At 32.3% G+C, this 14,800-nt stretch overlaps 1 protein-coding gene across 2 annotated transcripts; it reads left to right on the top strand.

Annotated features, from left to right (window-relative positions):
* The first annotated feature begins 297 nt into the window (after positions 1 to 297).
* Positions 298 to 14,537, top strand: LOC144855324 (uncharacterized). Of its 2 annotated transcripts, XM_078713143.1 has the most exons (17): positions 298 to 540; positions 2,321 to 2,429; positions 2,657 to 2,733; positions 4,889 to 5,023; positions 7,500 to 7,571; positions 7,732 to 7,794; positions 7,942 to 8,084; positions 8,487 to 8,553; positions 8,646 to 8,723; positions 8,995 to 9,111; positions 9,319 to 9,349; positions 9,641 to 10,867; positions 11,770 to 11,916; positions 12,093 to 12,160; positions 12,385 to 12,550; positions 12,899 to 12,967; positions 13,168 to 14,537. In XM_078713143.1, the coding sequence occupies exons 1-17, from the start codon at positions 427 to 429 to the stop codon at positions 13,248 to 13,250; spliced, it is 2,766 nt and encodes a 921-aa protein (XP_078569269.1). In that variant the 5' UTR covers positions 298 to 426; the 3' UTR covers positions 13,251 to 14,537. The 2 variants fall into 2 exon arrangements, with proteins under 2 accessions (XP_078569269.1, XP_078569270.1); XM_078713144.1 differs by lacking the exon at positions 11,770 to 11,916.
* The last annotated feature ends 263 nt before the right edge of the window (positions 14,538 to 14,800 follow it).

Below are 14,800 nucleotides of genomic sequence, written 5' to 3'. Positions count from 1 at the left end.
AAAATGATAAGCTAAAGTAGTAGATACCTTTGGGACCCAACGAAGTGTCCCGTAGTTTAAATTATATAATTCCATTCGTACGTTTTCCTTAATATGTGTGTCCACTGAATACAGGATTGTCTCAAAGGAGGAATTTTACTGTACTTTCTATTCTTCATCGCTCCACAATGCAATTTTTAAAAGGAACATTTCCTGTGTGACGATATAGAGGGCGACATACACGTATTACTTTTTGATTGACCTTTATTGCACGGGTCACTGACTTTACACAACAAAATAAAAGTATTGCTAGTTCGACATTTTTTTGTAAGTTTGTTTTTCCGGGTAGGAATGAAAGCAGGAAAGAAGACAAGAATGAATTCGTGAAGCACTGTCAACGTTGAAGGGTGATCCAGGACGTTTATTGTGTTTGTTAATTTAAGTATAATGGGGCGAAATATGAAAGAACTATTGGTGTCCTTGCTTGAGAGCTATGATCAGCTTCTAAATTCCAAAGGGACACCGGAGGACCCACATCCTCCCCTTGCAAAGGAATTCTTCGTAAGTATTGCGAATGCGTAGCCATGCATCCATAGACCTTAGGCCTATATGTAGGCCTAGGCCTAGTGTATAAAACCAAATATGTACAGTGTAGTAATAGGTATTTGGGATTATTTTATTACTTAATTAATAATTACATAACAGCAGAATTAAATAATATATTTAATTGTTGAATAATTAAATAGAATTTCAGATCATAGGAGGAGGGGGTTGGAATGTGCAGAGGATGCAGCATCCTTCTAAATGTATCACTATCATGATATTCAATTGCAATACACTTGTCTGGATTACTTTTCATTAAAATTATTTAAAACAAAACTGCTTTGTTGGCATCCATACAGTAATATGAGTGAAACAACATAATATTGTTTCATTTTCTATTCTGTGAGTTATTTACCTTTCCTGCTAAAAATACTACTATACATTACATGTTGCAGAAAACTTCATATTTATGAATTAATTCTTTTTATTGGCAAAAAATCTTAAGAATCTGGCTTGAAATGAGGCCATGTCAAATAATATTCTACTGCAGTAATAAGGGATGCAGTATTTTGTTTACTCTTTATTTAATTAGGCTAGATTGTTTCGGGACAATCGTATACACTGCAATACATGTCTGCAATAAAAACTAAATGTATATGTTTCACAGAAAAACTGTACAGTAATATCTGCATCAGAATAATTTTGTTTGATATCCAAGTAATATTAGTATATAAATATTTAATTTTTATGTCTTGGCTTCCTTTTAATTTCTTAGTTTCATACTAGTTAGCATTTTAATTTAATAATAGAATTTAGTATACTGTACTGTAGGATGTAACATACAGATACATACTGTTTCGTTTACAGATACTGTAAAAAAAAAAATGTTTAAAAAAAAGACTACTTTTTTAAAACTGAACCTACTGTGCTGTATTAGCGCACAAAAAGTCTTTTTATTCAAATAATTCCAATAATACAAAAAATACAGGAATTTTAATTTCCTGAAATAACCAGGATGATAGCGTAATGTGGGTTGGTGTATCCTCTTTCCAAGGCTATCCTTTAGAAATCTTCAAAAAAATCTATAGAATTTTTAAATCACATTGAATTATCCTTAAGCTATTCCTATACAGTTACACAATATTAATTATATAACCCTTAATCATGCTCACTAGATAGGTAAATACTTACAAAATTATATTTAAAAAATTGATATTAAATGAATATAGGATGATCTTTTATTAAAGTTTATTATCCATTAAGTATATTAGGATACTGTATTATACAGTAGTTTGATCTATTATTATTAAAAATTGTAAATAGTATCAATTCCATAAAAAAGTATTTATTGTTTTAGGGCTTTATTATATTTAGTACATTTTATAATATTTATTATTTATTAAAACGTACAATAAAATCAAAATTCTCATTAGAATACCCTGTATTGGTCAATTCAAAACCTCTGACTAAAGTACTCAATTTTTATCTTTATTTAACAACAAATATTGAAATCGCAAAGTTTAAAACGCTCTGTATATAATAACATTGCTATTTCCTCATAGGAAGTGCAGCATTTCTTTCAGTATACTGACTTATATAATACCGTACTCAAGAAGGTTTAATGCACTTATTTCAACACTTCCAACCAAATCATTTAAGCCCCCAATATGAACCTGTTGCCAGGTCGAAAAAAAACGTAATTGTTAAAGCAAAAATTATTATTATTTGGCAATGGTTTTTTAAGATTGTGTTATTGTGCGTCTCTCTGTTTTATCATCATCATTCATTTTTATTTCAGAGTGTGAAGAGTCAATCCACCAAGTATAAAATGCAAAAAACTTTCCCGACAACTGCGGGCGAATTGGATTGCAATCTTAAGAAGAATCGTTATAAAGATATTTTACCTTGTAAGTTACGCTTTCAGGGAAATATGCCCAATTCATTCTTCACATACTTTGATTAAAAAAGAACAATAATAGATGAAAATGAATTTTTAAGGGAATGAGTGTATATTCTTTTCATTATAAATTAGAGAATTTTAAATGTTATAATAACCTATTATGCAGTATATGAAATTTATACCATCAGAAACCTACTGTATATATTATTATGAATTTCTATATTTTTTTTTCAGTTGATTATACACGGGTTGTGTTATCCGAGATAGAGGGCATAGCAGGTTCAGACTACATTAATGCTAATTATCTAAAGGTAATTTTAATCATAATTTCGTTACTTCTAATGTGTTGTGATTTTTATAGTATTATTAATATTTAAATGCATGGCCAGGATTATCATTGTCACTGTTCAGTACATTGATACCTGCCCTAATGTAAAGGGCATTGATAGGGCAGGTATCAATATTAAGGCCTTATCTATGCCCTTTACATTGATACCTGCCCTATCAATGCTATTTGGTGGCCTACAGTATCAATGCACTCTAGCAGAATAATCACATGTGATTTTTCAGATTTTTAACTAAATTTCAATTGATGACTTGAACATAGTGTAGTACTTAATGTTTAGTAGTAGACAATACTACTCAAAAAAGTGTGATGTGCCAGTATGGACATGATGATGTCACTACCAAATTTGGGAATATCACTCCCATATTTGGCCACATCACACTTTTTTGTCACATAAAGTTTGATAGTGTAGACAGAGCTTTACAAATAAAAAGAAATACTGTATAGTGTAGGACTGCAAGTATTTTATTTGTGGATGTAAACTGTTTACATACCAGATCTGTAAACTATTGTTTGTGAAAATTTAAAGAAAAACCGGGTAGTTGACTTTATTTTGTATCATTATTTCCTGGCCATTCTAAAGGTCAAAAAGAACAACGAAAAAAAAGGTCAAACCTTGATAAAAAAATAATGTGGAAAATAAGAAATGATCATACAGTAATAAAACACACACTTGACATTCTCAATTAAAATGTCAATTTTTGGCCCTTTTACTGAATTTAAAAAAGCCAAGTACAAACATAGCAAAGTATCAATTAAGTTGACCTATTCTCACTACTACACTATATAATACTGTTTGTCGATACTTACAATTTTGTATTTGCTATTGTAAATTTGACCTGACCTACATTTTGATTGTTAATCTTTTATGTTTCACACATTAACTGTGCACTCTTCCGGGACTCACTGTATTTCAACTAATTAAACTGTACAATAATAAATTATTTGTTGCTAAATATTCGAAATGATGTCAACCACCTTAAGTTTACTATTTAAGAAAAATGTACTTACTGCAGTAACTGAAGTAGTATAATTTTCACATGATCCCTAAAATTTAATATAATGAGACATGGATAACAAACAATTTTGAAACTGTCATGGAACAATTCAAATATTTGACCTTTAGTTTAATTATGGTTCCAAAAATTATTGAGGCTATTAAATTTCGTCATTAAATCTATGTATTGTTTAATAAATTATTGAAATACAAGTATATTAGACACAATTGTTTAGCCAAGGCTATAGTTTATGAGGTAATTTCAGACGTTTACTATTAAGTGTTTCATTGTTTTTTTTATTGAATAAAGATACCGAGATAAAAATGTTTTAATCTTGAGGAAATAATATATTAGAATTGATTTTATCAATGCTTGTAGTTGCTTTCCTTGTGTGTGACGTAAAAGATTTTTAACAATGGGAAGTCATTTGGTTATTTGTCAATTTCCAAAGTTGTTCATTGCTACATAGGCCTGGTTCACACTAGCATGTTCATTGCTACATAGGCCAGGTTCACACTAGCATGTTCATTGCTACATAGACCAGGTTCACACTAGCATGTTCATGGCTACATAGGCCTGGTTCACACTGGAATGTTCATTGCTACATAGACCAGGTTCACACTAGCATGTTCATGGCTACATAGACCAGGTTCACACTAGCATGTTCATGGCTACATAGGCCTGGTTCACACTGGCATGTTTATGGCTACAGTACATACTGTAGGTCAGGTTCACACTTGCATGTTCATGGCTACATAGACCAGGTTCACACTAGCATGTCCATAGCTACATAGACCAGGTTCACACTAGCATGTTCATTGCTACATAGACCAAGTTCACACTAGCATGTTCATGGCTACATAGACCAGGTTCACACTAGCGTGTTCATTGCTACATAGGCCTGGTTCACACTAGCGTGTTCATTGCTACATAGACCAGGTTCACACTAGCATATTCATGGCTACATAAGCCTGGTTCACACTAGCATGTTTATTTTTACCCATACCATAATTTTATGGTAACCAGAAAAGTAACTGTAAATGTTTTCAACATATCTTCCGCTACAAAATATATCTGCAATAATGTTGATTAAAAAATGGCTATTTTTCTTGTTATTTACAGGATCACAACGACAAGCCTGTGTACATTGCAGCACAAGGACCACTACCCCAGACTGTTGCTGACTTCTGGCGATTAATTTGGGAGAGCAATGCTCAGATTGTTGTCATGGCGTGTAATGAATATGAACTAGGGAAGGTAATACAGCTTTAAATATTAGCAATACAAAAAATGGTTTTCTACACCAAATTCAGAGGTACTAAAATAGTATTAGTGTTATACCCAGAGTGGCTTTATGCCCACATGGCGCTCCATACTTATATAGCACACCACACATATTACATGTTACGAACATGGTGGAATGCAGCCTCACTAAATAAAGTATATGTTTATCACAGTTACTAAGGGTCAGTGTTCATTTATATACCGTTATTACAATTAGTAAAACTTATTGCGAACAAAACACAAATTTAAAAAGAAAAAAAAAGGACCTTACCTACATTATCACCATGTTTACCTTGTTGAGGAACTTTTTTGGAATTCTAGTAGTAATAATTTACATTACATATTTACAAAGATAATTCTGTTCTATCATTCATTTACATATAGTATCTGTTTGGTTAGTTGATTAACAAATATTGCCAAAATACCCTTAATGGCCTAATGTCAATATTATATTTATTTTTCGCTGTTCATTAAACAAGATGATCGTCTTGTTAATTTGAACTAAGTAATTTGGAGCCAACTGATTGTGTTTAAAAATAGAATTTTAGTTTCAAACTCAACATCAAAGACTTTAAGCTCTGTCACAGTCTACACTATCAAACTAGTTTGACAAAAAAAGTTTGATGTGCCCAAATATGGTAGTGATGCTTAAATATTTATAATACAACAACATTTATTCAATATTCAATATTTTACAAAGTTTATGGGTTAAGATACACAGAAGCCAAAGTGGCTTGTCTTTGTAGTCCTAAGCATAAACATAAAACATATTATACGGACGCATTACATTAACAAAAAATGACAGTTTGAGACAGAAAAAGAAAAAAAAAAAAAAAAACAAAAAACAAAAAAACAAAAAAAAAAAAAAAAAAAAACACAAACACAACAAGTGATATTAAGCTAAATGTTTACAACCCCAATTTTGCAGTAGCAATAGTAGCTAGCAATATGTTTCAAATATCATCTTTTTAATATTGTACTTTAGCATAGGGAGTGAGGTCATGTGATTTTGTTCTAGGGTAGACTGGAGTTTATTCCAGTATGTTGGTCCTTCAATAAAAATTGATCTTTTATTAATTTCTAGTCTACTGTGTGGAATATATATCTTATTTGCGTTTCTTAATGTCTTTAAGCGATCAGTTTTAGGGTTTAAATCAATCAAGTTGTTTATAGGGATGGGAAGTTCCTGGAGATGATATTTGAACATAAAGCATGCAATTTGAATTTTATTTATATCGTATATATTTAACATTTTTAAACTTTGTAATAGTGGTTTGGAGGCTGTTCTCATCGGTGAGTTTGTAATCATTCTAGCTATACGTTTTTGTAATTTATGAATTTTTTCTAAGTTTGTTGGATATTCATTTCCCCATATTATATTGCAGTAATAGAGGTGTGGTAAGCTAAACGCATTGTACAAATTTAAAAGAATATGTTTAGGAAAGACGTGTTTTACCTTGTAGATGATACCAATGGATTTAGCGATTTTATTTGAGATGCAGTTTATATGGGGTTTCCAACATAAATGTTCATTTATATGTATTCCGAGAAACATAACCGTGTGTTCTCTTTGTAATATTGATTTGTTAATTTGGATTTGGGAAGTAATTTCAGGGATCTTTTTTTGCCGAGGTCTAAAAATAATGTAGTTAGTCTTATCGATATTTAAAATAAGTTTGTTTGTCATAAACCATTTATTAATTTTTGAAAGTTCAATATTTAATGTGTCTATAAGATTGTTTATATTATTATCACTCATGAAAACAGTGGTATCATCCGCAAAGGAAATCACGTTTATTTTATCACTTACTCTAATAATATCGTTAACATAGATAAGAAATAACAAGGGTCCAAGGATGGACCCTTGCGGTACTCCACATTTAATATGTTGGAGTGATGATTTGGTTTGATTTATTTGTACAAATTGTTTTCGTTCTTGTAAATAGCTTTGAATCCATTTGTAACCAGTTCCTCGTATACCATAGTGATGTATCTTTTTAAGCAAAATATCATGATTCATTACATCGAATGCCTTATGGTATATAATATGGTAGTGATATGACATCATCATGAATATATATGGGCACATCACATTTTGTCATATAAAGTTTGATAGTGTAGACAGAGCTTTAGTCTGCTGTAGTAACTACATTTTGTTTTTCTTACGTAATCTTTTAGCAGGTTTTTCTGGGTAATCTTACAACTGTGTTAAGCTGTGTCTACACTACAGTATCAAACTTTATGTGACAAAAAAAATGTGATGAGCCCATATATTGACATGATGATGTCATATCACTACCATATTTAAGCATATCACTTGGGCACATCACACTTATTTTGTCAAACTAGTTGATAGTGTAGTCCACATTGAATCAATTTTTTTTTTTTTTTTTTTTTTTTCTGAAACCAAGAAGCATAAATCATTACACTTTTACATCATATTTTTCAGCATAAATGTCAGAAATATTGGTGTGAGGAAAATGAAAAAGAACAGAAATTTGGTGAAATGAGGGTGCAACAGGTTTGTATCGTCTCCATATCAAAATATTCTTTTTTCTTCCTTTTCCTGTTATTTCCTTTTCTTTTCCGTTTTCCTCCACTTTATGAGTGGTAAATTACTTACATCAAAGTATTAAAACAGTCAATTTTTTTATTTCTAATTATTTTCTTTCTTATTTTAGATTAGTCAAGAATGCATAACGAAAGATTTTTTGATACGAAAACTTCTTGTTTCGCAAGGAGAGGTAAGTGCCAAGACGATTTAATAAATTCATAGTGTCAGAAATTTGTTTTGAAAACTGGCATATCATGTATCAGCAAATATTCTGTCTATGACCTAGTTTACTCTCTAGATTTAATCTAATAACTCTATGAGTTTTTTTAAATATCAGGATCAAAAGCAGTTGTTTCAATTTCATTACACATCATGGCCGGACCATGGAGTACCTACGACGGTTGAAGCTATCATTAATATGGTGAAGAAGATGCGAGACTATCAGGTGGATGACACGATGCCTCTTCTTATTCACTGCAGGTTAGATGGCATGTCATATAAATACTATCTCTGAGTACCATCTTCTGAAAACATGTAGATGACCTTTGACCACAACTGACCAGATTATCTCCACTCTCCACACACTGTATACAGAGTGGAGATCATCAGAACTTTTCTAGTCTGTTATTTTACCAAACCATGAGGCTCTTTGCCGTTTCCTGTCCATCTTCCCTACAATCTTTCCTTCTGATGTTGCGTCTGATGATATGTCAAAAAATTAGCAAATACCGAGAAGAAAACTATAAGCCAGTGGTTTTAAATCTTACACATTCCGGAAACTCCTTTTCTAACCCTGGTTGGTCCTTTGTGCTACGGGCACCAAAACCGCTGGGCTTGTTCTTGTGGTTTTACCACACTTTATCGTTATTTGTTTCTCTACAGTGCTGGTTGTGGACGAACGGGAACAATTTGTGTTATTGATTATGTAAGGAATTTGTTAAGAGATGAGGTAAATAAATTATATAAATCATTTTTTCTTTGAACTTCTGTTGTCCAATTATGTTTATTTAGAAAATAAAATTGTATTATTTTTCTTTTTAGATGATTGATGAGGACTTTAGTCTGAAATCAATAATTTTGGAAATGAGAAAACAAAGGCATGCTATTGTGCAATCAAAGGTAAGTGTGAATTCAATAAAAGCATGATTGAGGTTATAGGTAGTGACATAACGCAGGAGGCATAGGCCCCTGGTTTAGCACTCCTAAGGGCCCTTTAACGCTGGGTAGTTGCAGTGGGCTGTTTATGCTCTTGGGCCCCTTGACCTCTGGGGCCCCTGGGTTTAGCCAGTGAGCGCTCATAGCCGTTACGCCACTGGTTATATGATTTGTATTTTACTCGTACTTTAGTCATTTTCCTCCATGACCACGTATATGATTTATTTTTAAACAGGAGCAATATGAACTCGTTCACAAAGCAGCTGCAGCACTGTTTCGGGAAACATTACAAAATAAGTATGACATGAAATTTGATGACGGACACACGTACGAGAACTGGACAATAGATCCCGTAAGTTACTGTATTTATAATATCATCATAAACTTTACTTCCCAACATCAATGTTTTATTTATTTTTTAAAAGTCTAATTGATTTAGAAACCACTGTTCCCAGTAGAGATTTGGTTTTGTATACCAGATTTAGGCGAAAATGTGTTTGTTGTCTGTTAAAAAACTTCATATCAAAAATGTTATTACTTGTTTATTTTAACTTGGCAGGACCTTATACCAAGACCAGAAGCTCAAAGGGGTAAGTCTAATTTATGCCGGATTGTACAAAAAAAATATCCCTAATGAAACAAACATTCGGATTATTTGAAATGGGTGGAAATACTCCTCAAGTATAAACCCATGGGCCAATTTTGGCTAATGATTAAGGATTTGTTTATACTTTAAATATGACAGTATGCATTCTTTAGAACTGCAACATCTTAAGACCTAGAATCAAACCATACTGAGTTGAGGTATCGAATTTATAGCCTCTTATTGATACAGGTAGTTTGATTTATTCAAGAACTGTTTTCTTTTTGTTATTCTACAGCTCCTTTAATTCCAGCACATCAGCCAGAGATTCCCAAGAAACCTCAATCCCTCAATGCCGAAAGTACAAAAGTTAGTGCATCCTCCTCGAAGCCAGCTGTACCATTTAAACCTCCTATTCCCACTAATAAACCAAGTTCCCCCATGCCAGGGAAGCAAGCTGTGTTCCCAACACTAAGAACGTCAGAGAATAAAATGATGAAATCAAAGCAAGAAGTGCCATCTTTCCCGGTTTCACCAGCACCAGCTCAAAGACGTTCTTACGACTCCGTTCTTGAAAATGCTCATCATGGACCTAAAGGTGGCGTAAAACGATTGTCAGACACAGATAGTAAAATAGCTGGTGTTCAAAACATGTTGCTGCAGCGGCAAAAGAATCTGACTGGTGGTTTGCAGACTAAGCCACCAGATGTTTCTAAACGGTTATCTCTTGAACAGAAGAAACCATCCGAAGTCCCAAAGTTTCAATCAGAGCCTAAGCCAATTGCAAGAAGTGTGTTCCCTCCAAAGGTTCAACTACCTATTCCTCTCCCCACTACAAGAAATGTATCGGGGAAAGAAGCCGAGGATAACTCAAGTGCTTATGAAGTCATCAGACCAGAACTTGAAAAGAAAGTGCCGCCATCGAAACCAAAACGAGACTTTAATATTCAGTTCAACCAACAATCGCCACAAAGGAGATCACCTCTTCCAACTGACAATCAGTCTTCCCAACCAACCACGAAAACAGCGATGAAACTCCCACCAAAAGCTGTCAGAGTTTCCCTACCAAATCCAAAATCTGCCCTACCCTGCCCACCATCACCAAAGGTATCAACAGCTTCCTTACCGACACCAAAACCAAACCAACGTTCACCACCATTAACCACTAAAGGCTCCTTACCTGCACTACCATCATCACAGAGCAATGGAGAGTATGCTTATGTCGACCTTTCAAGTCATCTTCCAGAACTGATAGAAAGAGAAAAAGTGTCCGGAACGGAGGAGTGTGCCGCATACGCAATACAAGATGCTGAGGTCATGATTCCTTACGCAACCACCACCATCGACGGTGTACTAGATGCTAGAAAGCCGCCGCCACAAACGAAACAAGTTTCGCTAGATAGAACATACGAAGATATCACACCGCAAGACCTGGAAAGATCTAAAGCAGTTGGACAAAGTGCTTACACTGAAGATTCGGCATACGCAGAAGTTGGCGACTTTCAGCAACCGCAAGAACCAAGAGGTAAAGTTCATAGAGAAAAACGCCACCAGCGATCATTTTATTTGGAGTGGCGCTATACAAGAATACAGTATCATTTATAAACCAATTTCTATAGCAAATATCCAATTATATCTCTTGCTTCTAAGGTATTTTCTGTTGGAATCTGAAATCTTCTTTTTATATTTTATTTGTTTTCATACCTAGTAGTTCTCTTGCATGTTTAATTAATTATTTTGTGCGCTAAAAAACGTTACGCATGTGATGTTCACATGTTGGTTAAATTTAATACATCACATCACCAAAAAAACATTTGAAAAAGTTACAGTTCTACATCATCCAATCAAATTACAGAAAATCATAGTGCAGCCAATCAAATTGTGGTGGGCCATATTTGCTGGAGCGAATTAGCAATTAGTGATTGTCATGAAACTTTTTTTAGCTAGATTTTTTTTCTAAACATAATGCAAAGTAGTTTTAATATTAAACACAAAAAACATGCTATTTAAATTCAAAAAAATGCTCCTTATAGTTAGTTGGTGGTTGGACATATTTTTTCTTTTTTTTAAATGATTTGTTTTTAGTATCTTGCATCATTTCATCTCCCTCCATTTAAGGACCACCCAGTAGCCCTAAAGCTCTGTCTACACTATCTCTGCACATTTAGTATGTTCTGCTATCAAAATCTTAAGCCCTGTCTACACTAACAAACTAGTGTGATGTGCCCAAATATTGTAGTGATATGCCCAAATATGGTAGTGATATGACATCATCATGTCCATATATGGGCACATCACATACAGTTTGATAGTGTAAACAGAGCCTTAGTGTTCAACATCTCCTATTTTTGCATGAAGTAGTTCTCAGTATTCGTATTCAGATCATCTATTTCTTTTTTCCTTTTCTTCTTTCACTTTCATGTAAAGCATCAACCAACTCACGCTTAGTAAGTGAGGCTAGTAATGCCTCATCTAACTCGGCTTGGTCTTTTACTGATGATTCCTTTGATGATGAGGAGGATGATGATATCCCTGTAATACCGCAAAGAACGAAAGAAATGTACCAGACGATAGGTATGCTACAGTAATTGCAATCTTTACAACTTGGAACCAAGCACAAAAACGCCATGCGTACACTTCATTTACGACTGCATTCTGTTTTTAGGTTCTAGTTAAAATCTCATTGCAAATTATTAATAGATTATCATTTAATTTTGTATTTTGATTTTTTTTTTCCTTCATATCAACAGATGAAGCGAATGAGAAACCTTCTAAACGCAATCCTTTTGCAACTATGCTTGCAAAAAAAATGTTCACAGTAAGTATTTTATTAAAGAAGTGTTTCTGTTTAATTGGCACCTCTGTGGACCTTATAAATAATGTATGTTTTTTTTTCAGCTTAATAAATACTTGTAACAAAAATTGTTTGGCACATATGGCGTGCCATACCTATATAGAAACCAACATGGTTTTTTTTCTATTTTTACACCATTTTTCACAAAACAGTTATGTTTGTTTATATGTTGCTTTTCTTTTTAAAAGAGACGACCCAAACTACCAGACTTTGGTGGTTCATCTAGTTCATCTTCCTCTGCTCCATCTCAACCTCAGCTGCCACAGCAACCACAGCAGCCGCAGCAACCACAGCAGCCGCAGCAACCACAAACAAAACCAGAAGGACATGACATGCAAATATTTGAAGCAATAAGTAAGTTTTTTTACCAGGATAATAGGTGTATCAAATAAGGATAATATAATGTTAAGTGCTAAAGCTCTGTCTACACTATCAAACTAGTTTGACAAAAAAAAGTGTGATGTGCTCAAATATGGTAGTGATATGATCAAATAAGGTAATGATATGCCTAAATATGGTAGTGATATGACATCATCATGTCCATATATGGACACATCATATTTTCTTGTCACATAAAGTTTGATAGTGTAGATTTTGATTTAGTCCATCGTTGTTGTAAATAATACAAACTCTCAATTTCATTCAAAAATGCACGTTTGGACACAGTTGTACCAAATTACTATTTAATTTTTTTTTTTTCAGGGACTGCTGTCTTTGAGACAAAAGTAACATTTACTCCAGGACCAATTACATATGAAAACATAGATATAAGTGAGTATTTTATTTAAATGTTATTTTTCGTTGTCAAATTGTATTGTTCCGAGCATCCCTAATTAGTTTCGGCTTGATGGACCACCTTCGTAAAAAAAATAAAAGTAAAATAAAGTTGACGTGAAAATGAAATTTATAGATATAAGTATGTGGTGTTGATTAACCTGCTAAATAATAAACGCTCTGTTTCTATTTGTTAGGTTTTCCGAGGAAAGTACCGAAACCAAAACAACCAAAACGCAGTCCGCCATGGCCGGAGAATTATTCCTTGCATTACAATTAATAGTTAAAACAATACAACTTTTTATATTTTATATGTTGTAAATTTAATACTTTCTCTTGACTATTATTTGATCGTAGTCAATAGTCATAATAGTATATCATAATTGTTTTTTATTATTTTTTCAAGTATTTAAACTGCCAATTGTTTTATTATTATAAAATCTTTTTTTTTTAAATACTAATTAGTTTTTGTATTTTATTAATTATACTACTCCTGGTTCTAGACGGAAAAGATTTTGGCACAAACGGCGTGTCATACCTTTCAAAATATCCGTTGGTTTTTTAAATACTAATTAGTTTTTGTATTTTATTAATTATACTACTCCTGGTTCTAGACGGAAAACATTTTGGCACAAACGGCGTGTCATACCTTTCAAAATATCCGTTGGTGACGTTCTTAAAGCAATACTAACAACATAGAAAGATAAGATTAGTCTACCTCTATGGCATGTACTATTTAATACTGAAACATTAAAAAATTTTGTAATGTAAATAGACTATTGCTAATTTTAGAATTATGAAACACATTAAATTTAATAATTGTTTTTATGCATACTTAATTTTCTTGCGATCATTTATTTTCGCAAAAATTCACATTTTTATAATAGTGTAGAAATGAAAGAATGTTATTTAAAATTTAGACCATATTTGAATGTTAAAAATAGATTACAATTTCATATGAAAATATAGTTTATATTTGTGGATTATATTAAAAATAAGTAAATTTTAGATTAGAAAATGTTTCCATTCTTTTGTACTCAACTAAACAATCTTTTTTTTTTGTAATATTTTGATATTTATGTACCATTATTAATAATTTGTATAATAAATTAATTTAAGTAAAATTAATAAGTTTGTTACAATAGAAGTTGTAGATAATAATTTTGAGAATCGATATTAGTATTTTATATTTTATATAATATAAGATATGCAAAACATAAATTTGAGAAGTATAAAAAGTCCAAAATACCACTGTGGCTGTCGTTTATATTCAATGTAAAAATACATTTACACTGCAGGTCGGTGAATTTCATGTCATATAAATATAATTTTTTAAATAAATAGAAAGTTTAAGAATTCTTAATAGCTATAATGTTAGCAAAGCGTTAGTGATTGAATTGTATTTTTTACCAATCAATAATTTACATTTGTAAATATGACAAATTCTATAAGCTATTTTTTAATATGTACTAGTTTGCTTGACTGGAAGATAATATAAGTTTATATTCTTTAAAAAGATGGTCAAAGCAAAAAATAAACAGCAAAATAAAGTATTATTGTGATACTATTTTGAACTTTAATAATTTGTTAGAATAGATAATGTAACTAATCTATTACAGTAATGAGAGAGTGAATATTTCTATCTATCTAAGACTAAGAGTGTCGATCGGCAACATACATCTCATTGAGACTGTGCCTCTGATTTAAAAGAGATACAATAGATGTTCAGTTCAGTTCATACAGTTTTTCCAAGATTAAACTCGACCGACAGCTAAATAGATACGTTACAGCCCGCCCTCTATGTTACTGAACGGTTAAACAATACCTGTT

This window comes from Antedon bifida, chromosome 11 (assembly GCF_963402885.1).
Source record: "Antedon bifida chromosome 11, ecAntBifi1.1, whole genome shotgun sequence".
NCBI lineage: Eukaryota > Metazoa > Echinodermata > Crinoidea > Comatulida > Antedonidae > Antedon > Antedon bifida.
Note: the sequence above shows the minus strand (reverse complement) of the source record. Positions and strands in the feature narration are given on the sequence as shown.